This window comes from Paramormyrops kingsleyae, chromosome 8 (genome assembly GCF_048594095.1).
Source record: "Paramormyrops kingsleyae isolate MSU_618 chromosome 8, PKINGS_0.4, whole genome shotgun sequence".
Classification (NCBI taxonomy): domain Eukaryota; kingdom Metazoa; phylum Chordata; class Actinopteri; order Osteoglossiformes; family Mormyridae; genus Paramormyrops; species Paramormyrops kingsleyae.
The window spans coordinates 12,666,635-12,691,112 of record NC_132804.1 but is presented as its reverse complement, the minus strand read 5'-3'; the positions used below and the strand labels follow the sequence as shown (position 1 = coordinate 12,691,112).

Below are 24,478 nucleotides of genomic sequence, written 5' to 3'. Positions count from 1 at the left end.
GAGGTATGCAGCAAAGCATTTGTGAAGCCGCAACACGCACAACCTTGAGGCGGATGGGCTACAACAGCAGAAGTCCCCACCGGGTACCACTCATCTCCACTACAAATAGGAAAAAGAGGCTACAATTTGCACGAGCTCACCAAAATTGGACAGTTGAAGACTGGAAAAATGTTGCCTGGTTTGATGAATCTCGATTTCTGTTGAGACATTGAAATGGTAGAGTCAGAATTTGGCGTAAACAGAATGAGAACATGGATCCATCATGCCTTGTTACCACTGTGCAGGTTGCTGGAGGTGGTGTAATGGTGTGGGGCATGTTTTCTTGGCACACTTTAGGCCCCTTAGTGCCAATTGAGCATCGTTTAAATGCCACCGCCTACCTGAGCATTGTTTCTGACCATGTCCATCCCTTTATGACCACCATATACCCATCCTCTGATGGCTACTTCCAGCAGGATAATGCACCATGTCACAAAGCTCGAATCATTTCAAATTGGTTTCTTGAACATGACAATGAGTTCACTGTACTAAAATGGCCCCCACAGTCACCAGATCTCAACCCAATAGAGCATCTTTGGGATGTGGTGGAACGGGAGCTTCGTGCCCTGGATGTGCATCCCACAAATCTCCATCAACTGCAAGATGCTATCCTATCAATATGGGCCAACATTTCTAAAGAATGCTTTCAGCACCTTGTTGAATCAATGCCACGTAGAATTAAGGCAGTTCTGAAGGCGAAAGGGGGTCAAACACCGTATTAGTATGGTGTTCCTAATAATCCTTTAGGTGAGTGTATAAACTAAGCTATTTTCATCAAATGGACAAATGGGTAAAAAAGAACTAATGTTGGTTTAAATGTCATTTATACTAATGATGTGCAGTTGTTGGCTGGTTGCATGGTAGTGAGCTGTTCATCTTAAAATCGTAGTATAACCAACCTGTAATTCCTTCATCTATGCTTCATTCATTTTACCTATTTACTTCCACTGTAAACCAACAACTATTTATTCACGTGTTTTTTTATACATTGTAAATTTCAGAACACTACTAGCATTACTATAAAGTCTGGCTGGAGAAAGACCTTGTATAAATAACTTAAAATGTCCAATGGTTTGGTTTGCAAGTTTAATTGCACTATTACAGTTAGTAGAAATGAGTAATTTGTGAAAAAATAATACTACCATATGCTTGCTAATTTTTATTCATAAGAGGTAGGCACTGATGACTGGGAATGAAGACCGGAATGTTCCTAACTGAAATCGCTGACATTGTCGGATTATCCTCTCCAGTTCCCTACAGACTGTCAAGATTCCTTCAGACTATCTGATCTGAAATCTGAATTACCACAAATCTCTTTCATTTCTGGAGATATATTACAGACAAACTATACCAGAGGAGTTGTACAGCATTGATCTCATTAATTCAGAATGTGAAAGACTTTCCCTGTTGTTCCTGTCTCTTGTAAGAGAGAAATTCTCTGATCAAATGTGTCGTTCTGTATTTCTGCGCGAAAGGCTGCTATGCACCTATTCCCGCTCCACACGCAAACGACGGAGCACTCAGGTAAAGATTTACTCATTTGTCTGCAATCACCCAGATAGTCATACACTGTGGACAGAGAAGGAAGCAAGCTTTCAATTTAATCCTGTTCATTATCTTCCTGTGGGCCTGACAGTATTAGGTTCCTCATGCTAATTTTTCTTTTGCCTCATCTAAACACGCCTCTAATACAGCTAGTGCCTTATCACTCTTCTTTCAAGGGCCATTCAATTTGTAGAAATGCCATTATGTTATTCATTACTGCATCATTACTGTCAGAGCAGGCAACAGCATTGCTTTATGGGAAATGATGCCCTGCAAATTCAATATTGATTTTTTATTTTTTATTATTTATTTTTTATTTTTTAGCCTCTGAAATCACAGTTTAACACAAGATACTGTGTCGTTCCTTTCTCTAACTTTAATATATGCTGTTAATATGTGTGGCATTCAGAAGTTTAAGAGGACAGAAGGCATGTGGACTTCATGTAAGCTCTTCCACCTTTTGGGCCTTTTTGTTTGTGTTTAAAATTTATAAAAGAAAGCTAATTGTTTTGAAGGAAATATATCTTCTTGCGCATAATATTTTTTTGTTTGCAATGCTGAAATTGCACGGTAATTTAAATACGAAATAAACCCCATTAGCTGTGCGTGAAGGTCAAATGTGAGGAGTGAGCTGATTGCAGTACAAAGCGGCGTTTAACAAAGTCATCATGCAAGACAGCACAATAGCAGGGGCTCGTTTTCGGAACTGATGATGAATTGCAAGGAAAAGTGGTCGTGTTGATCTTGTTTATGGAACCGCAAGTCTGGAAAATAAGGCCATTTGTGATGATGCACCGCACAGAGCACTGCAGTATATATGTGTGAAGTATTCGACTGGCTTGTTTAATTAGTTTTATAATATACAGTACTGTACAAAAGTCTTAAGCTGTCAAAGAAAATAGCTATTTATCTACATAGTATGAGTATGTGTGCTCAGAAAAACACAATTGAAAAGAATAATATTTGCAAATGATAAAAAAATTATAATATGAATAATAAAAAATATGAATAATCTCTTCTGTTCTCTGATACTTGTTGGATGTCTAGGAAAAAAAAACACTTTAGTCCTCAGTCATTAAATATACATATACACATACATATACACACTCACTCTTTACTGGGATACCAGCTTGCTTAATTAATTAACTTAGTTGAACTATTTGATGGGGCATTGATTAGCTTAACCTGTAATGTTTGCAGGTTGAGTCAAAATATCTGTATATATTTTCATGGTTGCTGCAAATACGTGTGACATCAATATATGTGACATCAGGGTTTGAAGTTGCTGGCACTTTTTGGCAGACATGTGATAGTTTTATATCAGCATTAAGATCATTTAAACATAATTTTCATTGGCAGTCTTACTGTATATAACCTGTAATAACCAGTTTTTAGAGCTTTTAGGATGTGAAGCAGAACGTAAAATTTTACTTTTATATACATCTGAAATGCGCAATTTGACTATTCAAACACTTCTGTGTTTTTTCACATGGGTACAGAAGGTAAAGGATGAGAGCAGCGAAAGCGAATCGGACGTGAGCTTCTTCACCCACCTGTGGGTTACAGACCTAGCAAAAGCGAATCAGATGTGAGCGTCTTGCCCCTCCTGTGGGATACAGACCCATGCGGTCAGATTTGGAGAGTGATCTCATGTAGTACATCTTCATATGCTGTCATGTATGGTCTGGGTTGCCTCACATGGCGACACGCTGCTGGCAGAGCCGTGCTGATATCCATAGTGTTCCTCAGTCGCCCGCTGTCTCCGCTCCTTTCGGGCCCTGTCACTCTGCCAGCTCACATCAGGTGCTGACACCCAGTGGAATTAGGATGTCTCAGTCCGGCACCTGGTGCTCAGTGGTGGTGATGGATTATCGAACAGGGTGTTTCATTAGGACGCAGGCGTCACCTCCAGGCTAGACGTGTCGGCCGCTCCCCAAATCTCCAAAAATCCCAGAAAATCTATTCTGACCCAAGTTTATGCTTGATTGGTTGTAATTCTGCAGGTGAGCTTGCATTTTCCTGGCAGAAAGGGCAGATTCAGACTAGTCCGTCCACCCTTCTATTTGTGTACGTTGTCCACTTAGCCACTTCAGCACTGTGGTGAGCCTAGATCCTGTCCTGCTGAACACCCTACATGGACTCCTGCTCTACTGTAGACACACTAATTGGTTACTTTCTTTTTATTGCTTCACGGAGCGGAATGAAGTACATTTTACAAAATGGAGCCTTCGTTAAGTAAAACTTGTCTGTGTGAAGGACACTTTGAATAAGTAGGTCCCATGATCATGCAGAATTGCTTTGTTATTGCATAACGGTTAAAGAGGTGCTTTTGAACCCTGGTGACCGCAGACTGGATGTATCCTGCAAAACAATTAATAATTTTCATGACAATCAAAGACTTCATTCAGTTAATGCTGTGGCATTATTGGCTTCCTTGAACCTTGAACTGTCCTGTTGTCATAACGAGAAATTCTCTCTGTACGTTGAGCCATTTGCTCCTTGGCAAGGCTGTCAAACCACATCCACCTGAAGAGCTGCGGATTGGCAATGCAGACTTAAAGAAGGCCACTGACTGAGACCAAAACCAGTGCAGATGACAGAACGATGCAGAAGTGGGAGAGAAGTAAGATGGACAAAGTATATTAGCATAAACCTATTCACTGCATTTGTCACGCTGTCGATCTGTTTGACAATGAACACTAGTGGCCAAAACTGTGGAAGCACTTCCAGGTTTTAGAGAACTTTATTGAACTGTCGCTCTAGTTTCTTATTTAATCATCCAGTGTATGATATTGTAAACTTTCTTTGTTTATAAACATTGCCACCAGTGTCTGTGTAGTCATTTCTAAAGCGTAATGCCAAAAAAAACTAGGTGTTTACACAATTTTGGCCACTAGTGTAGACTGAGCAAATTGTCGCATTTTACTCGCGTAAGAAAACTGCAGGTATTGTCGTCTTCAGAATCTCGTCTGAGGCTGTACCCCGGAAAACACCACTGTGATTTTTTACGGGGGTGGGGTGGGGAGCACTGTGACCTGTGAGTCAGTTGGAGATGGGTGTTCCGCCCTGGCCTGAGTCATTCCCCTTCACCTCTCCTGGGCCTGGGTCTATGTCAGCACTGCAGTGGCTCATGAAGGCCACTCACCACTCCCTTCACATTCATTTTTGCTGACCAGTTGCTGTTTTCTCTCAGAAGTTTCTCAACCTGAGTTTCTCAATAGAAGAAAAAACAATCAAGCAGTTGTTTGTCATAAAAGACAGATGACACAACATCTGTGTAGAAAAACATTGAAAGCTTCTAGCTATGAAATAGAGGTTCGGAAAATGATTGTACGCAATGCTGTTTTTTAATTTCAACTACCTCATGTTCTTGCCTCCTGCCTGAAAAATATACTGTTACAATAATATTCCACTCTGATCTGACTATTTTATCTTGCCAGACAGACTACAATGCTTGGCTTGAAATATACTGCAACAGTTGGTTTAGTTTTTAGATTAGTTTCCAGATATTTGATGCCTTAAACGTTAAATTAGAAAAATATGCATTTAAGTCATTTCTCTTTTTTCGAATTTGACTGAGTGTTATTAATATTCTGGCAATAAAGAGACTTAAACTACCGAAACGTACGAAGTCGTATTTTATAATTTTACTTGCAATGTGACATTTAATGACTCCCTCAGAGTGTTTTCCAAACTTTACGGTGTCGGATACACTTCAGTCTTATCTGGAAGTTCAGCAAAGTAAATATACTCTCGTGGGTCCTTCCTCTCTTTGTCCCAATATCAGCAGCAGTAGTGGTTGGTATGTACATTAACTGCCCCTCACAGCGATACCGGGGTTTTGTAGCCACAGCAAAACGCCACGGAAACGCCGTTGGCATTGAAGAGCGGGTCACACATTCCGCCCCGTTCGGCTTATCAAGGAAGGCGTATGGCAATCCGGTTCGGTAATAGTACTCAGGATGCCCCGGCATCTATGTAAACAGTCACTGCTCTTCCTGTGTGGAGAGCCTATTGAGAAAGCACAGCATTTATGCATAAAGTGCAGCAGAGATAGAGATCTTAATACTGCGCGCTCTAGAGAGCACTTTCGCTTGCCGAATGCTGGAGTTCTGTTTTTAAGCTCGAGCTGCTTCTTACGGTTGCTGCTGAATATGTACGTACGCTGTACACCGATAGAGGAGGTAAACGGGTGGGTTTTTCAGCTGACTGGCGATTCTGTCGAGATGAAGCAAATCGAGGAAATTAGCTGAGAGACACATGAGTCAGATAAGGCAGGCAGCGTCTGTACAAGGTCATGTAAATGAGTATGTATTAACTGTGATTAGCATAATGAATGAGTATGGTATGGTAGCTCCGTGGATAGCACTGCTGACTCACACCTCCTGGGATGGAGGATTGGATCCTACCTGTGCTCTGTGTATGTGGCACCTGCACGTTCTCTCTGTGTCACACTGGTGCCCCTTGGGTAATCCCGTTTACTCCTGTTATCCAAACACACGCAAGTACTAATTGATGACTCTAACTTTCTCAGTGGGTGTGATTGCACCCTATGATGCACTGACATCTAAGCCAAGGTGTTCTCCTTACATGTGCCATGTTTTTTCATATTCTGGAATTTGTCGAAGATTTACACATGGGTGTACTGGCTCCCTAGGCGAGATTTTGCTGGCGCCCCGCCCCACCACCTCCCAGAGCAGGAAAAAACAAATTTTGTCAATTAATTTATATTAAAACATTTCTGTAGCACAGGGGTTTCTGGCTGCTAACTAGCTAGCTGGGGTCTGTTTCACAATAAAAGTAGCAAAATATTAAAATTAATATAAATAACTGTAACCTCACTGAATGCAACCAGAAGGAATTCTTTGGATTTTTTGACATTTGCTCTTTTTTGCGCTGCCTATTCCGACAGTGCCCTAGGCAGTCGCCTATGTCGCCTATGTCGAAGGCTGATCCTGGGCCAGCCTTCACACCTCAAACCTGTGATATAGCTGCTGTGTATTAGCCAGCAATGGCAGATGCTATAGCTAAATGTTTGACTTCTTGTACAAAGCTCACCATGTAGCATGTGGAGGAAACTGGTTTTGTTCCTAGCTATATTAAATTATGAATCAAAATTATTAATCTAACTTACTTATCACCTGTTGTGAATTATGTTTATTATAATCGCATGTACATAAGGGGATATACAAATTTATTGTGATTTAATTATCCATGACCACTGTCAGTCCCTGCCATTTGGATCTCACTGTGCTCCATGAAGCCCTTTAGAAACAGACCACTGGAAATTTGAATGGAATGCATGTCCTGTAAAAGAAACAAGAATTTAATTGTGAACCTGTATCGAATTATATAAAAGCTTTGCTTAAATAGTTTACATAAGCATCAAAGATTTTTCACCCATGTTAGATTTACCCTACAAACTGGGTGAGGGCAGGGGCTGGACCCTTTCACAGTGAATTTACGGTCTGTGGGTGTTTTCTCATGGTAAGGTAGAAAAATGAATTCTGGCATATTCTTTATATTTTTTCAGACGTCTTTTTTCTTTTTTTCCCGAAATATGCGTGCTTCATAGCTTAAACATGGACAAAATAGTTTGTCTTGGTGAATGCCCAAACAGTTCAGTGATTGGCTGGTATGTTGTTGAGTTTAATAATATTATGAAGTATAAAGGACATAACATACAGGAATCATTCCCATGATATGAAGTATGTAAGAAGAAATTACACGTAAATTATCCAGAACAGAAATTTTCGTGAGGACAATGTTGCATATTGTGTCCAAGAATTAGTCTGGGAACCAAATACCCATGACTATGAATTATTTGCTTCAGACCGAATGGAGAAACAGACAGAGTGCATTGGTTTACTTACTGTATTACATTTGAAGAACAAAAATAAAATATCGTGGATATTTTATGTATCCTGCTAACAAAGGAAGCTCATGTATCCAATTAATGAAGGCAATGCATAGCCTGAATATCGCAGAGCGGAAATTACTGTTGATAAATCTGCCATTTAGCAACCTAACCACGCCAGCGAATAAAGCTGACTTATGCTCTGTGATGAAACGGGGATGTTAATTCAACCATCAATCCATCTTCCATGCCGGATTATGTGGTGCAGGGTCACGGGGATTCTGGGATGTGTCCATGCTCACAACACAAGGCAAGGGAGCACCCTGGATGGGATGGGATGCTGTATCGTACTCGGGGCACACATTCGCACACAATGAGACAGGACAGTTTAGGCTGCTGGAGGAGAACAGGGTACCAGAGAGGGCCACTGCCCAGGCACAGGGAGAGCCTGCCAACAGACACACTGCGCTATCATGGGAGATTTTTATTAGATTGATTGGTGTTTTTTGGCCGGCGCATACAAAAGGCATTTGGGCACTTGGGTGAGGTCTTGTGTGGTTATGGTGGGGTTCGGTGGTGAGCTGGAGTACCACTTCATCAGAAAACAGCAGCGGGCGTTTCACTCCTCGGTAAACGACTTCCACTGAAAACCAGAGGGGACGATTACAGGTGAAGGTTACATTTACCTTAATTTATCGAGCAGATGCTTTTATTCAAAGCAACAAACAACTGAGAAAGCGAGGCCAGCCTGTCAGTGGAGCCATTGGGGGTTAGGGGCCTCGCGCAGGGGTCCAGCAGTGAAATCATTCTTCCCACTACAGGATTTCAACTGGCGACCTTTTGGTCACAGACACAGTGACCTAACCCACTGAGCCGCACACAGTTATGTTTTCCATAAAATAGCCTTGATACTGGGGTAAGGCGAGATTATTTATTAAAAGGAGGAGATGAAATGTGTGCCTTCAGTAGTTTTGGCATCGAAGGAGCGAGGAAGAGGAAAGCCATCCACAGCACCATCAAAGCGGCAGAGAGAGCCTCAAGACGACTCTGACCCAGAAGAGGAAAGACCCCCCCAGAAGACCCCGGTGGGGTCACCTGGAGGAGGGAATATTATGTTGAAAGACCCGAAACACCTGAACATCACTGATGTCTGAGGCATCAGCAGATGCATATTCACTGTATAAAAATCAGAGTAATAAATTATAGAATAGTGCTAGAGAGAAAAATAGAATAATAACAGCAAACACGTGATACTGAGCAGACCATTCTGGCTACATTTGAATTATTTCTGCTTTTTGGGAGAAACGTGTCTTGCTATACAGCAGAATCCCAACACGGTTAATTGAGGTTGTCCAAGCATTTAACACTTGATTTTCTTTTTTCAATCAGTGTTAGCTAATCTTGAGCCAATTTACTTCATGTTCTCAGCATTCAGAAACATTCTAATGATCTGTCGGCCCCAACTGCTGCCCCACCCAGCCCCCCCCCCCCCCCTGCCCCCCGGACCTGGTATCTAACGTACTGCCGCCTTCCAGCGATTAATTACATAAACAGTCTGGTGGAATTCCAGGCTCATCATGTGACCCATGGGCAGAAGCCAGAGATGGGAAACGAGTAAATAAACCGTGAGACATATGAAATGGAGAAGATTTCTTTTCTGGAAATATTTCACAGGTGTGGGTTCTTTTGGGAAAGTGATGGCTTTTATGTACTTGAACCTTAAGCACTGAGCAAAGAGCAGAATAGAAAAGTGGAGTGATTCATCTCACTCACTTCCTTCTGACACTGATTAATATCACCGCCGCAAAGATATTCATTACAATGTGCGAAAGATAACATACAGAAGAATTTACTTGAGTTTAACAGCGGTAAAAGATTAACATAAATGACAGAGTCTCCTGTCGCGCATTATCTGGGCTTCGCGTGCAGTGACGCTGGTGGATTCATGTGCATGTTAATGGTGATTAATTAACTGCAGGATGCTTGCTGGAGCACTGCCATTTCTGCTGTGAGCTACATGCACTGCATGGATGGGAAGCTGCAGTGCTTCTCGCTCACTCGAGCCGCATGGCTCTACCTTACTCACGCCAGTACTGCGGTATTTACTTGAGACATTGCTGTACAGTATGTTCACCCACCCATTTCTCATAGCTGCTTATTCAGTACAGCATCATGGTGAATCTCTGGTCGAATCAGTAATTTGGGGGGTCCCCAGATTTTTCTTTTGCCTCTCTTACAACTCCATTCTGATATGCTCATTCTGGTCATATACAATTCTTCATGGTTTGGATGAAAATATAGTAAATATATTGCAACAATATAACACTATGAAATAACTGTACTTTTCCCATTAATGTGCAACTGTAAGTTAAAACAATATTGATACCCAGTAGTAATTTCTGATTGTCCGATGGTCAGGTCATGCAGGTCCCAGGCTCTGTGAGCCTCTGAAGGCCGCAGACAGAAAACTGACCATCGCGGGTCGTACACACAACCACACAGAGATGCCAGCCTACCTCTCCGTCATTTTTTAAGACTGCAAAAACACAAAAAACTTGGGGTGGTAATCAAACCCCTCACTCTAAAGATATGGGGTTAGAATACTAATCACTGAATTATCCCCATTTATGTGTAATGTAGGCTGGTACGGATGTATTTGAATGGGTGTGATGGAAATTGAAAGAAAACTTACGACTGATGAATCAGTGTATGCATTTGTTTGTGCCCCAAACACTCTCACTTACTCATTCACTCACTCACTCTCACTCAATCACTCACTCAGTGTCTGACAAGTATTTGGGTGCAGAACTGATTGCCAGGCTGAACAGAGTATGCCAGCTGGTAACTTTTGCTTTCCTATGGGTACATGTCATACTGGAGGCACAATCACTTTCATACTTAAGAGGAGAAAATGAATGGTTCTCATGAACAGTGGAGCTTTATAAAGCCTCGAGCTATTGGAGGAAGGCTCCAGAATGAAGGCTGCAGGGAAACAGACGTATATTACGTTGTAAACAAGAGCATGAAATCGACATCTTGCAAAACGGCTGTTTTCATGATTTCTGGGGCCTGGTTTTCCGTTTTAAAGCTGGAATACACAACATGCTTTTTTTTTTAAATGGTGATGATCTCGGCAGTGACATTCTCCACAATGATCCCGGCAGTGACACTCTCCATAATGATCCCTGCAGTGATATTCTCCGCAATGATCCCGGCAGTGACATTCTCCACAATGATCCCTGCAGTGATATTCTCCGCAATGATCCCGGCAGTGACATTCTCCACAATGATCCCGGCAGTGACACTCTCCACAATGATCCCGGCAGTGACATTCTCCACAATGATCCCGGCAGTGACATTCTCCACAGTGATCCCGGCAGTGACACTCTCCACAATGATCCCGGCAGTGACACTCTCCACAATGATCCCGGCAGTGACATTCTCCACAATGATCCCGGCAGTGACATTCTCCACAGTGATCCCGGCAGTGACATTCTCCACAGTGATCCCGGCAGTGACATTCTCCACAATGATCCCGGCAGTGATATTCTCCGCAATGATCCCGGCAGTGACATTCTCCACAGTGATCCCGGCAGTGATATTCTCCACAATGATCCCGGCAGTGATATTCTCCGCAATGATCCCGGCAGTGACATTCTCCACAGTGATCCCGGCAGTGACATTCTCCACAATGATCCCGGCAGTGATATTCTCCACAATGATCCCGGCAGTGACATTCTCCACAGTGATCCCGGCAGTGACATTCTCCACAATGATCCCGGCAGCGACATTCTCCACAATGATCCCGGCAATTACAACATGATTGCAGTTCGGTTGATATTTCTTACTGCCTTGCTGGTACTGCAAGTGAAGTCAGCACACTAAGACTGTCCCATGCTATGTAGTTCATTATGGCAAAGTCTCAACACAGCCAAATTGCATTTACATCAACTGAATGAAATATTACTGGTATTACTGACAGAACTGTCACTTAATTATATACATCAAGCATAGTCTGGATGGGTTTGGTTGACTAAAATCATTTAATTATTTAGTGTCTCCTGTACAGGAGGGAGGTTTGAGTGCGGAACTGACATGAAAGATTTTGATGTTTACTTAAGCTCAATATAGTGAAGCCTGACAAGCTGCACTATCAGACTGCCTAAACTAAAATCTATATATCTACATGCAGCAAAGCACCTATTTAATATTTCTGTTACATTTTCCTTTTACCCCACGGCCCTGTGCTATATTGGAGGTTGGAAGATGAATGGTTGGATTTAGCTTTTCCATTTTTTTTGTTTGACGTCTTTTGTAGGAAGCCAGAATATTTTTAATTAAATTGTCCTTGTACAGCTTTAGGAAAGATATGCGCTTTTCGATTTGAATCCTCTCTGAGATTTCAATCTTTTTTTTTTTTTTTTTTTGCATTTTTACTGTGTCATTATCAACAGTTTAAATATGAACATGCTATCGGTTGGTTTTGATTTTTCTGGCTTGGAAAATATGACGTGTTTTAATTTTTTATGACCTGTTTGAGGAGTCAGGGAGGGTTCTTACTATGATTTACTGACAGGCATGATTTATGGCCCCCGCACCCTGTACTTGCCCCCTGCAGTCATCTGCTTCTGGCCTGAAAAGAAGTTAAAAACAATGAGAAAATGTTCCTGTTTAAGAAAACATTGCTGCCCTTATCCCTATTGATTTTCCGCATGAGGTAATGACTTTGCCATTTACAGAGCAATAGACTGTATGATCCTAAATAGATTGCGGTTCTTTTCTCCAGTTGGTCCAAAAAAATAAGGGGGGGGGGGGGGGAGATTACTGTCGACTGCATAATCTGCTATGATGGAAAAAAAGCAGGTAATGCTGTCATACATGTATTAGGATGGTGATGTCACCCAGTGTGGGGGTGAAGCAGCCCGTCATTCAGCAGAGCCAGCGTGCCGGTCTACAGATGTGCTTTTGAAGTCCATGCAAAGTAGAGGGAAGCCGTAACGGTGGCAGTTATCATTAAGAGCAGCTGGGGCTGCCTGCCCGTGTTTGCACTACACCGTAATCGTAGTCTCATAATGCCTCTCCAGAGAGCTTGGGTTGGGGTCTCCTTTAACTGTAGTTTAGCAACTTACCCCCTGACCTCTTTTAGAGGCACTGGTCCATGGCTCTGCCAGTACAGATGGTGCGATTGTGATTGGAGGGTTTCTGGTTCGATGTCTGTGATTGACAGTGTAGTCATATCATTGCTGGGTCCTTAAGCAAGGCGTTCAATCCCAACTGCTCCAGGGAGGGGGCAGGTGAGAGGGGCAGGTGAGAGGGGGCAGGTGAGAGGGGGCAGGTGAGAGGTACCTCAATGCTCTGACACCAAGCTTCCCTCTCATCTGTATATGCGTGTGTCTTGCACAGAAGTGAAATGGAATATGCGAAGATAATGAGAATAAACTTATTCTGATAATAGTGTTTCTTTATGAACGAAAATGCAAATATAACTTTCAGATAATCTTCTGCACACATCTGGTGACTTTTAATCTGATTAAAACAGCACATGAATTGTTATACATTCCATTGCAGTGAGTTTTTGAGATGCGAGTAGTCGAAGGTCTCTCCCCGATTACGTGGGCAGGGGACAGCATGAGTGGGATGTCAGTCCGTCACAGGGCACACGCTCACACACGCTCTCACACGCTCACACACGCTCTCACACGCTCACACACGCTCACACACGCTCTCACGCGCTCACACGCTCTCACACGCTCACACACGCTCACACACGCTCTCACACGCTCTCACACGCTCACACACGCTCACACACGCTCTCACACGCTCACACACGCTCTCACACATGCTCTCAAACGCTCACACACGCTCTCACACGCTCACACACGCTCTCACACACTCACGATTAAGGGCAGTCTGAGGATTGCTAGATGAAACAGGAGCATCTGGAGGAAACTCACTCAAACATGGGAATTGAACCCTCAACCCTGAAGACATACACCATCTGCACACACTTCATCTCCTCCTTTTATTAAATAATCCTGCCTTACTCCAGTATCAAGGCTATTTTATGGAAAATATAATGGATGAAAAATTGTACAAACCAGACATTTTACATCAATATTACAGATAACTGGATTACTGTATCCAGGAATTTTATGTTTATAAACGTCCATTATGCAGACGCTGCATGAATACTTTAATGTCAGACATGCAGGGAAATATCTACCCCAGCGAAGGGAGGGTCTTCTGGGAAAGTCATTCCCCATTTTACTCCAGACAGATGTTGTAAAGATTACGTCCTGAAGATCCGGGCCTGGGATGCAGAGATACGGGGATGGCGCTTGCATATTTTGTCAACCTAATAATACTGTGTTCTGGAGACACATAGTATTATTAACTGTGTCATCTCTGCTGAAGCTTTTATTGCACCTGTCGGTAAACATTTATGTACTATATGTACAATTTTACATTTTGAAACAACAGAACAATCACTCTGCTATGCCAGTTTATAGTCTATTCTTTCCTGTATCCTAAAATATGCACCCGGTAACTTCCTGTGAAATTGCTGTTTGATAGCTTAGCAGAGTGATACAGGTTTCTGTGAGCTGCATAATTACTTGCACAGGCTCTGACTTGGCAGAAACCGAAATCGTCATTTGTTATAAATAAAAACAAAAACATTATTAGCAGTGCTGTAGCTGTTTCTCATGCAGATAATATGATCTGCTTCCTTAACTCAGTTGCATTGCGGCTGTTACATTGACCTGTACTAACTTTATTTGCAGCAAATTCAAAGTACTGTGTGTATATGTATGTAAATACATTTTGGATGACTTAAAGTATACACCTACATGTATCTTTTTTAATTGTCGTAGATGTTAAAACTAGCAGCTAAAACTATTATTGTTTTTATTTTATGCCACAGTGAGCACTAATCCAGGGGATTACGAAGATTCCGGAATCACACGTTTTAGTTTATTTGATGTATAAGGAAAATGATAATGAGCAAAATTTTGATATGATCAAGCATTTACAATTTAATGATCTATCGTCATTGTTGATACCCCACAATGCACAACAACGAAATGCGCTCTCGGCATTTAACCCATACGTGACGTCGTGACATAGCAGGGGGCAGCTAATGCGTGCCTTACTCAGGGCACCTCACTGATCAGGGATTCGAACCCGCAGTCTTTCAATTACGAGTGCGCTTCCCTAACCATTAAGCCACCACTGCCCACAATCACCACTACCCAGGGCTGGGGAAAGGGAGGGAAGGTCAAATTTGAATAATTACACTTAATTATACATTATATATCGACAACAACAAATTGTTTATATTCAATTTCTTATTTTGATGTTCATTACAGTAAAAAGAGGAAATGAAGGCACTCTCCATTCATGCAGCAAATTTTGTGTATTTTGTGTTTTCACTTTTCCTGAGGAAAATATGCAAAGACGCACAGACACACGCACACACACACGCACATGTAGGGTAAACATATCCTTATGGGGACCGCTCATTCATTTCAATGGGAAAAATGCTAATGCTATATTTCATGACAACCTTAATCCCCACCCTGCCCTAACCATAACCATAAGTAACCTAACAAAATACAAGAGTTTTTGCATTTTTAGTTTTTTCATAGCAGTCACCGATTTTTATAAAATAGAGTTTTCCCTTATGGGGACCAGGAAACCGGTCCCCATAAGGGAAAAAAAACGGATATTTATCACGTTATGGGGACATTATGTCCCCATAAGGATAGGTAAACCCGCTCGCACACACGCACACACCTTCCCTAAACTGTTCCCACAAAGTTGGAATAAAAAATTTTTGAATTGTCTAAAACGTCTTGGTATGCTGAAGCATTAAGAGTTCCCTTCACTGGAACTAAGGGGCCCAGCCCAACCCCTGAAAAACAACCCCATACCATTATCCCTCCTCCACCAAACTTTACAGTTGGCACACCGCAGTCAGGCAGGTAACGTTCTCCTGGCATCCGCGAAACCTTCCATTCGACTACCAGACAGAGACGCGTGATTCACTCCACAGAACACATTGTCATTGCTCCAAGTGGCAGCGTGCTTCACAGCACTCCATCTGATGTTTGGCATTGCGCTTGGTGATGTGAGGTTTGCATGCAGCTGCTCGGACATGGAAGCCCCTTCCATGAAGCTCCGGGCACAGTCTGTGTGCTGGGGTTAATGCCAGAGGAAGTGTGGAACTCTGCAGTTACTGAGTCAACAGAACGTTGGCAACATTTATGCACTACGCACCTCAGCACTCAGCGACCCCCCCGTCACTTTACATGTGATGAATTTCTGTTGTTTCTAAACGCTTCCACTTTACAGTAATACCACTTACAATTAACCATGGAATATCTAGCAGGGAAGAAATTATATGAATTGACTGCAAAGGTGGCATCTTATGACAGAACCACACTTGAATTCACTGAGCTCTTCAGAACGACCCATTCTTTCACAAATGTTTGTAGACCTGACTGCATAGTTAGGTGCTTGATTTCAAACAACTGTGGCAATGGTTCCAAATTGAACTCCTGAATTCAATGATTAATTAATAGGTGTGTCCCAATACTTTTGTCCATAGAGTGTGTGTGTCTGTGTGTGTGTGTGAATTATGTTTATATTTCATTGTGGGGACCAAACGTCCCCCACAATGTAATAAAGACCCATTATTTCGACTTGGTGGGGATCATTTTTCAGGTCTCCACAAAGATCTGTTAATGCAATCAAAAAAGTAAAAATGCCAAATGACTTGTTTTTTGTTCGTTTAGGGCTGGGTAGGGGTTAAGGTCGTCATGTTGGGATTAAAGTTTTCCCCATAGAAATGAATGGAGAGGCCCGACAAAGATATAATTACAAACCTGTGTGTGTGTGTGTGTCTGTATTTTAAATACATTTTCTACAGTAAAACTTTCCCTCTGTGGAGTACCAAAAAAAAGGTTATCCATGAAATGTTTCTTTTTGCTCAGTTGTGCACACTTCATATTTGACGTTAGAGTTGTTGCTGAAATGACGGCCTGGATTTTTCAAAGCTGTTTTTTTATACCTGACAGACAGCGTAAACAGGGACATACAGACAGAGCGGTGCTCATATCGCTCCGAGAAGCTCCTAGATCACCACGCGCTCTTCAAAGAGCTTGTCTGATGTTTGAAAGTAAGCTCCCTGCTGTCAACAATACATGACACATTATTATGGAAAGAAGTTGCTTACGTCTTGATTTTTAAGTGCTTGCAGTACAGGAAAGAATTGCTGGGCAAGCTGTAAATGGTTAAAGGGCAATTATACCCAAAATGTTATTCAAAAGGAAATGTACTTTGTGTATCGGGAAGAGAGACCTGACACTTTGTTTCTGAGAAGTGCTAACATTTGACATCAGCAGGAGACATTTCTGGTTCGGTTTTATTTGAAAAGTTGTACTCGTGCCCAAATCATAGCGCTTTTTTCTGAACTTCAGTGTATTCTCACATATTCCTGATTGCTGTCTGTCAAGCAATGTGTTCAATCACCCATCTCTTCAGTTTTCATTGGTACTTTTTTAATGTCATGATATTGACGTTAAACGATGCAGTAGAAGTCATTTGCAACTTCTTTTAACATTTATCTTTATTTATATCGCTTTATTCCTCAAAGACTTGGACCTGTGGTTTAACGGCATTTTCATTTCTGTTTTGGGACTGCACTTTCCTTCTTGTAAGTAGAATGTAGCAAAGATATTGTTAGCAGTCACATGCTCCTCATTGTAGCTATAGCCGTGTGGACTGGAGAACATTCACACAGAGAACATTCACGTTCACTTTAGCTGAATTCCACAGTTTTTTTTTGGTAGACTTCAGAAAAGCTGGTGGACGTGAATGCAATAAGGATAAAGAGTTGGATCCCCCCTGTAGGTGTCTTTTGCCTTCAAAACTTATAATTTTCAAAAACTGTGTCTGAAGGGTAGACCTGGAAATTATGCAATGTGTCGGCTTTGAGGGATTCAGCACCAGCCTGCTAGGAATAATGAAGAATTAGTGGAATGTGAAATGACATGAATGAAGGTGAAAATGAAAGGCATTTTAGTGCACCTCCCGTAAATGTTGTTGTTGTATAAGCTTCTTCAAATTCACAACCAAGGTCTTTCCAAGGTCCAGACAGCTACTACCCCATTGTTTATGAATAACAGAAGGTGGGTGCTTAAACATGGTTATGGATCCTGGGTCCCCCTGTGAAGAACGTGGCTGATTGTTCCTTCAGGGGTCAGCTTATCGCTCAAGGTGATTGGAGTGGACGGTCTGATGGGGGGCTAATGAGGGGATTGCAGTCTGTGATCAGTCGGAGTCTGCTGGGTATTTTGCTGTTTGTTGTGCACCAGGACCTGGGGGAGGCCAGTCCAGGCTACTATTTTGTGCTCATTTATGGTTCTTCTTTCCACATGAATCAGAACCAAAAAAGATGCAGTTTGGTCACATGTTTATTTGCTTAGACAGTAACTTGATCAAAGACTTTATATTTTTGTTCCGGAAACAAAACTTCAGGAGTAGCTGTATAAATGACAAAAGTGTAAAATTATAAGCTGCCCCTAAGTAGCTTAGTGAAAATGTCCTTTTGATGGCTCATTTTTTGAACTTCGAATGCATTTCACTGTGAGGGCTAATTCCTGTTAGTTCTGGTTTGGCGTCTCCCGTTCGCTGCTCTCTGTGTGACAATGTGAGAAGACCGAAAGAGACAGGAAAGGTATATTTACCTTGTCATTTTAAATCAGTGAAAGCCTATAAAACGATGACGCACCACGCCGAGGCAACATGACTGTCTGCAGAGGGATTCCTCCCTTCATGTTCTAGTCAATCCTCCATAATATTATCATCCCCCATTACAAACTCCCCAGTGTGTTCTCCATAAGTGCCGTTTGGAGATGAGCATACAGTACGTCATGCTTTAAGTGACACTTTGCATTTAATGACCCTCTTCACACCCAGAAACGTGGCCCTGGGTTGTTGTAAAATGTTCTCCGGTCTAATTTATTTGTGATATTGAACATTTTTACAGTGAAGCCACAGCATGCACTGGTAATCTTACAGAGTTCATGCTAAACTGCATCTTTTTTTATCGCCACACCTTACATCAGGTTTGCTGTCCAGTAAACAAGCCCGTGAACTTAGGAAAATGCATACAGCCACGCACCGTACATATATCTCTCCAATTTTCCATTTCAGGGTCACAGCGTGGAGCCTAAGCCAGTAAGCAACAGGCAGACGGACACCCTGGATGGGATGCCCGTCCATCGCAGGGCACAAACTCACACACTACTGGCAATTTTATGGACAATTCACTCAGCTGCACGTTATTGGGTTGGCCAAGGGAGCCCTTAAAACATAGAGAAAAGATTAAACCACCGCACCAGGGGGGGGGGTTGGAGCCAACCCTGGAGGTGTGATTAAACAGTGATGCCCTCTAAGTCATCAGGCTGCCATTATGATTGATTTACTATGGACACTTATCAGTACTGATCAATACCGAATGGTGGAATGTTGAAAAAAAAAGACTACCTTCTCATATCCTCTCTAGAATCATCAGTAAGGAGAAATGTGGTATCTTCAGTGAAATAAGAATGACTGTGCGTCTCCCTTTCACCTGCTCCTGGAGTGTTATATCATGAGTTTGAGTCAGACTGGTGTCTAAAGCATGGTATGGGCTATCCTAGGGAAGGACCCCGTGTCACTCCCCTAAGGCTGCCCTGGTCTCTGCCTGCATGAAAATTCTTAATTGTGATTTTGTATTTTTAAAGATTGTCTCCTTTTGGCATCAATAGGAGTGAGTCATCCGATGATACATTAAATCTTGTTATGCTTAATTTCAGTTGTGAAGCTCTTAGAGCATGACACAGTGTTAAATAAATGCCAAATCAAATCAGTCACGTTGAATGAATCCAATCATGCAAATTAGAGTAAATGTTAATGTCGAAACACTGAATAAACTGTATATTGTTGTGAAGCATGTTTAAGGTAACGATTGCTTAAAACGTCACACAGGTTCATGCAAGATGGGAAAATGGAAGGTGAAGACAACCAGTCTCAGAATGTCTGATGTAACGTGTTTAGCGGGAACACAGTCAATCATGCCAATTCTGACTTTCAAATCTGCCTCGTGTGTTCGACCAGTTAATGCTGAGTATCTGTGCCTGTTTTCCTACTTAGACGTTTCCCTAAACAGCCTGGTGGAGGACTGTTGCAAAGCAGGCCAGAAGTGGGCAGAGGGCAACAACCATTGCAATGCTATGGCTTTTATCAGACAGGACAGGCAGTCTGTATGTAGGTAAGTCACACTGGTTGATGCTCTATTTAATGTGTCTCTTTATATTCATGAGTAAGCAGAGTTTACTTTATTCACTTTTCATCTTATTAACAGACTTATTTCTCTGCTTTTTGAAGCATTATGTGATTTGGATTTGTAAATGTGTTCAGTGTTTGGAAATGAATTGCATCATCAATTGCCTTCAGCTATAACAATCTTGTACATTCTGCTCTAAACAAATTGATAATTGTAGCCGGCACTTTGTTTGTGTTCTGAAATAGAATTTTCCCCCAGTTTCTGCTTTTTTTTAATTTCCTTCCCCCCCCCTGCCCCCCGCCTGCTGCAGGACTGCCCAGGAGCAGTGCTGCCTGGCCGTGTTGACGGAAAGCAGCTGCCTGGCGGCAATGAATGCGGCCAAAGCCGGCGTTCCCTGCGATGCGAACGGCGACGAATGCGGAAATGATTCCTACAAGGCGAGTCACCTGACCCGGTCATGACGCCATGGACCCAGGAGACAGGAGAAGACGTATCTTCTAATAATAAAGCTGGGATTTAACAAACGTGCTTATTTGTTCCACATAATATGTAATGGAAGACACCTTCCAACTGCAGCACTGTAGGGTTCAGGCGGGTAATGACGGCCCTCTGCCAATAAGGTGACCTGCACTGGAATTCCGTTCTTGTCATTTTTATTCCAATCAGCAGCTGGCATTTTAACTTGCCGTATTTCTTACCAAGATATTTCTATGTTTGCCATCCACCCTCTGTTCTGACTCCTCAAACTCTCGCTGTCCTGCTGTTCTATAGATGGCTTCTTGCCCTTCTTCTGTCAGGTATCCTGCGGAGTGAAGGACTTTGGAGGGGAACTGGAGGTTTACTAATATTGTTTTCTAGAATTACATCAAACTGGCGGATGACTGCCGCATGTCTGCTGTAGTCTGCCTGTCTCCAGTTTGCAGTTAAGCTTCTTGGTGGATGAGCGGCTCTGAGGACCTTGTTGAATGGCGAGATGTCCTCGAAGGCTTTCACCTTTCAAACCTCGTGTTAAATGCTGTGTTATTTCACTCAATAGGAGCTTTCCATTTGAAAGATTTTTTTTAACCAACTTGGGAGTTTTATAGAAGCTAAGCTGTATTTCTGTTTTGCTTGGAGTAATACCAATATACAGTTGTCTCGAATTATCTAAGGTTTTCATTTTTTTTTTCTTTTTTTGCTATAATTTAGTGCTAGTACCCGGGTAATATGGAAAGGTTAAATATTGTAATAGTACGCTTGGTTTATTCTGGCTGTCAGGAGGAATTGAAGCAGTGCTGTCAGGGGAGGAAACATTACATTGGGCCAGATTTTTAATACCAGTTATATGTTTGTGGCAGAAATCTTTTGAGGGTCATTTTATCAGAGCTTGTGCTATAAGTCAAATGTGGGTCTGCAGAGTATCAGGAAATATAACCGCATTCTGATATAGTGTTGATAGACCGATTGACCTGTATGGGTTTGTTCCCCTCCTCTGATAGCTACATGGATCCCAGTGGGGAGAAAAGCAAAAAAAAAAACCCACCCAGTAACAGGGCCCTCTGGTGTTGCACCCTTGCAGGAGTGCTGCAGCTGCTGTACCTTGGGGATGCACTTCCGGGTTGCGGGGCAGGGTTGCGCGGCCCACGAGCATCTCAGCTACTCCTGTGGCAACATCTTCCTGAGCTGCTGTGAGGAAGACGAGAGCCCCAGCCAGCCAGCTCTACGGCGGAGGCAGCGGCCAGAGCCTACCGTCCTGCCGGACAGAGGTGACTGTCCGGGAAGCCTAATGCACAGCCGTTCCATTCGTCTTTACTCTGTGCTGACCTGTCAATCGGAAGTAAGGGTGCATTTACGAAAGTCGTGATTTGCACTTGGCTGTAAGGACTTTCGGACTAAACCTTGCGCCATTGATCATGAAGCCAGACTCGCAGGTTTCCCAAGTCGCCTTAATGCATCCAAATGCCGCTTCTAAATGCTTATATGCTCAGTTTTATTTTCCCCCGACACAGATGTTGACCAGATGCTGACATTTACATATACTTTTGAGGCGGGGAAACACAAAGCCGGGCTGTCAGGCATATCTACGGCAGATCTGAGACGATGCCTGGACAGGTGTTGGTGCAATCTGCTGCTATTCTGCTGTTGCCAGCAGTGCTCTAATTCGTCTGCGGGGCCACAGAGTACCTATAGCCGATGCCAGTTTGCCAAACTTTGCAAGAATGTTTCACGTAATAGTAGGAGTAGGCTGGAACTGTTTTTGGACATCTGTGAAATGCAAGTGGAGCTAAACTGATTAGTTTGTATCAGATGGCTATATTTAGGGATGTTGAGTGTGGCCGATGTCATTGCTCATCATGCTCTGTGATTACATGCGCCCAGCGTGCTGTCCGCGCTTGGTAATTATCGTGAGGTTTCCACACTCCAGACCGTGAAGTCTGGACACGGACTGGTGCCCTGTGATAAGACGGGAATGTTAGAGTGGAGAGGATGACTCAGCCGGGGGTGCATCCTCTCCACGCTCCCCACTGCGGATCCACCCCTCTTTCCCCCATCACACACTTTGCTCTTTAACCCCGGTGCTTCCGGGTAGAAGGACGTGCATGTCGACATTGACGTTATCACACGTAACCCTGCTGAGTGTCGGGTCTCAAGCTGACATCTACACATCAGCTGAGAGTGACGCTGGGCCTCATCAGCCGTGATCAGTGCCTCAAAAATAACTCTTTCCCCTTTTTCTTATTGTATTCCCGGCTGCCCCAAAGGAAGCAAGAGAACTTGGTGAAATTAGATCAAATAAACATACTGAGATGCTCCTCATTTCTCCATCGAGGCAGATGTGTGAAGCTGCGTATGTTTTTTTTTTGTGCAGAATCGAAGGTTTATGGGAAGAAAATCAATGAGAAGTAATTATTTCCATGAGAGTTTTTTCGCATCCCTACGGCTCTCCTTGACATGATTAATTTAGGCGGAAACATTTAATCCCCTTTCTGCAGTGAGGTTTAGGTAATGACTGCATGATGGTGTGGATCCAATTGCAGTTTACATGATTGCATTTTTTTTTACTAATGGGGCATTACTGGGATATTATACCCCGCTTCATCTGTCAGCTTGAAGAACTGTGTCACGTTTAGTAACCTAATGTTGCACACAAGACTGTTAGATGCAGGTTTCCTGATACACGGTGGGATGTGTGGTATACAGCAGTGCACTGTCAATGCTAATGCTAATGTTTGAAGCTAGTTGCATTGCATGTGGAATTTTTGCAGATAGATACTACAGTGAAACATGGTAGGTACCTTGCTGTGAAGTCGAGCTACACCAGTGGCCCACATTTCTGAGAATGTAATGTGCAGTGTTTTGGTAGGTTTGATTATCACCACGCCTTCTCTCTCAAATGTCCCTCCAGAGATAAATAATCCATCCATCCATCCGTCATCTCTCATGACTTTACCTCTGCCGTCTGAAGTATAAACAGACTCTCTCCAACTCCTCAGTCTCTGACAGCAGGTTCCCCAACGAGGCCTTCTCCATCCAGGACAGGGAGGAGGCAGCCAACTCCGTGGAGGACCTGGAAGATGTCGACGAGTGCCAGCTTGATGGGGACAGGCTGTGCCACCAGAGGTGCATCAACACCTGGGGCTCCTACGAGTGTGCCTGTTACCCGGGCTACACGCTGCACCAGGACGGACACTTCTGCGTGTCAGGTGAGTGACCCCCTTTAGCAAGCACACTGCTGAGGTGTGGCGGCAGTGATCAGAGCTGTACAAATAAACAATCAATCGACTGCAGAAATTTACTGTTTATCTAAGAGTACTGAGCTACAGCTTTTTGTCTAGGAAAAAAAAACAGCATTCAAGTTTTGTGCGTAACATTGTTATAATTTATCTGCTTCACAGATGATTACAGAGCATTTGGTTCATATGCCTCATCGGTCTCTTAAGGTCTCTAACTGCCATGTTGGTTTTCCCCTTTAGATATTACGGTTCTTTCAAAAAAGGAACCTTTGTTTTCATTGGTTTCACATAAAACCCTCATGTGCAAAGACATGAATTCTAGAACTCACGGAAGTCGGCAGACAACTCCTGTAGAATAAACACAGACTTGTGATGGGTGCTGAATGATTTACACATACTTGGAGGAAAGCTTGTTTTAAAGATTCGGGCCAGAATCTTACAATACCTGGCAAGGCAGACATCAAAGTTCTTTTTTATTAGTGTGCCGCTCTGAAGTCGTTTTACATTTGTTTGGGTGTGTTCACTTGTGCAGTGATTCAAGGATTCAAGGAATGCGACTGAACTATGATGTGTCTGTAAACGGAAATGATTTTTACTTGGATCACACATCCTTTTCAGCTGTTATGACTGGGGCTGATAATCCTTATCCTCACAGAGCATGTGGTAACTACATCTGAATGTTCATTTTCAGCGTCTGACCTACAATTGATCATTGCAATAATTATTCTAAAATCATGGCTACGTTCTTAACAGCTGTTTTTTTTTTTTGGATGCCATACTTAAAGGAAGGCTTTTTAAAAAATGTGCAGGTTGTGACATTGCAAGCAAACTTTGTTGTATCAGGCTAGATTGTTTTCTTTATTTTTGTTGCATTGCCTCAATTAATTCACTCCTCTGCCAATATATACTTCTTTGTCACTCAGAAAAGCTAACCAGGGCTTTAAAATATATTTGTATTTTTCCATTTGTAAAGCCAAGCATCTTGTCTCTGTC

The 24,478-nt window shown here is 42.6% G+C and overlaps 1 protein-coding gene across 2 annotated transcripts in view; it reads left to right on the top strand.

Moving 5' to 3' along the window:
• Positions 1-24,478, top strand: part of fbln2 (fibulin 2) — a 55,393-nt gene that overhangs the window by 13,759 nt on the left and 17,156 nt on the right. For both annotated transcript variants that reach the window (XM_023837464.2, XM_023837463.2), the window contains exons 3-6: positions 19,640-19,757; positions 20,083-20,209; positions 21,331-21,517; positions 23,246-23,455. In XM_023837464.2, coding sequence (XP_023693232.2) covers positions 19,640-19,757; positions 20,083-20,209; positions 21,331-21,517; positions 23,246-23,455 — 642 coding nt within the window. The remainder of the gene's footprint in view (positions 1-19,639; positions 19,758-20,082; positions 20,210-21,330; positions 21,518-23,245; positions 23,456-24,478) is intronic.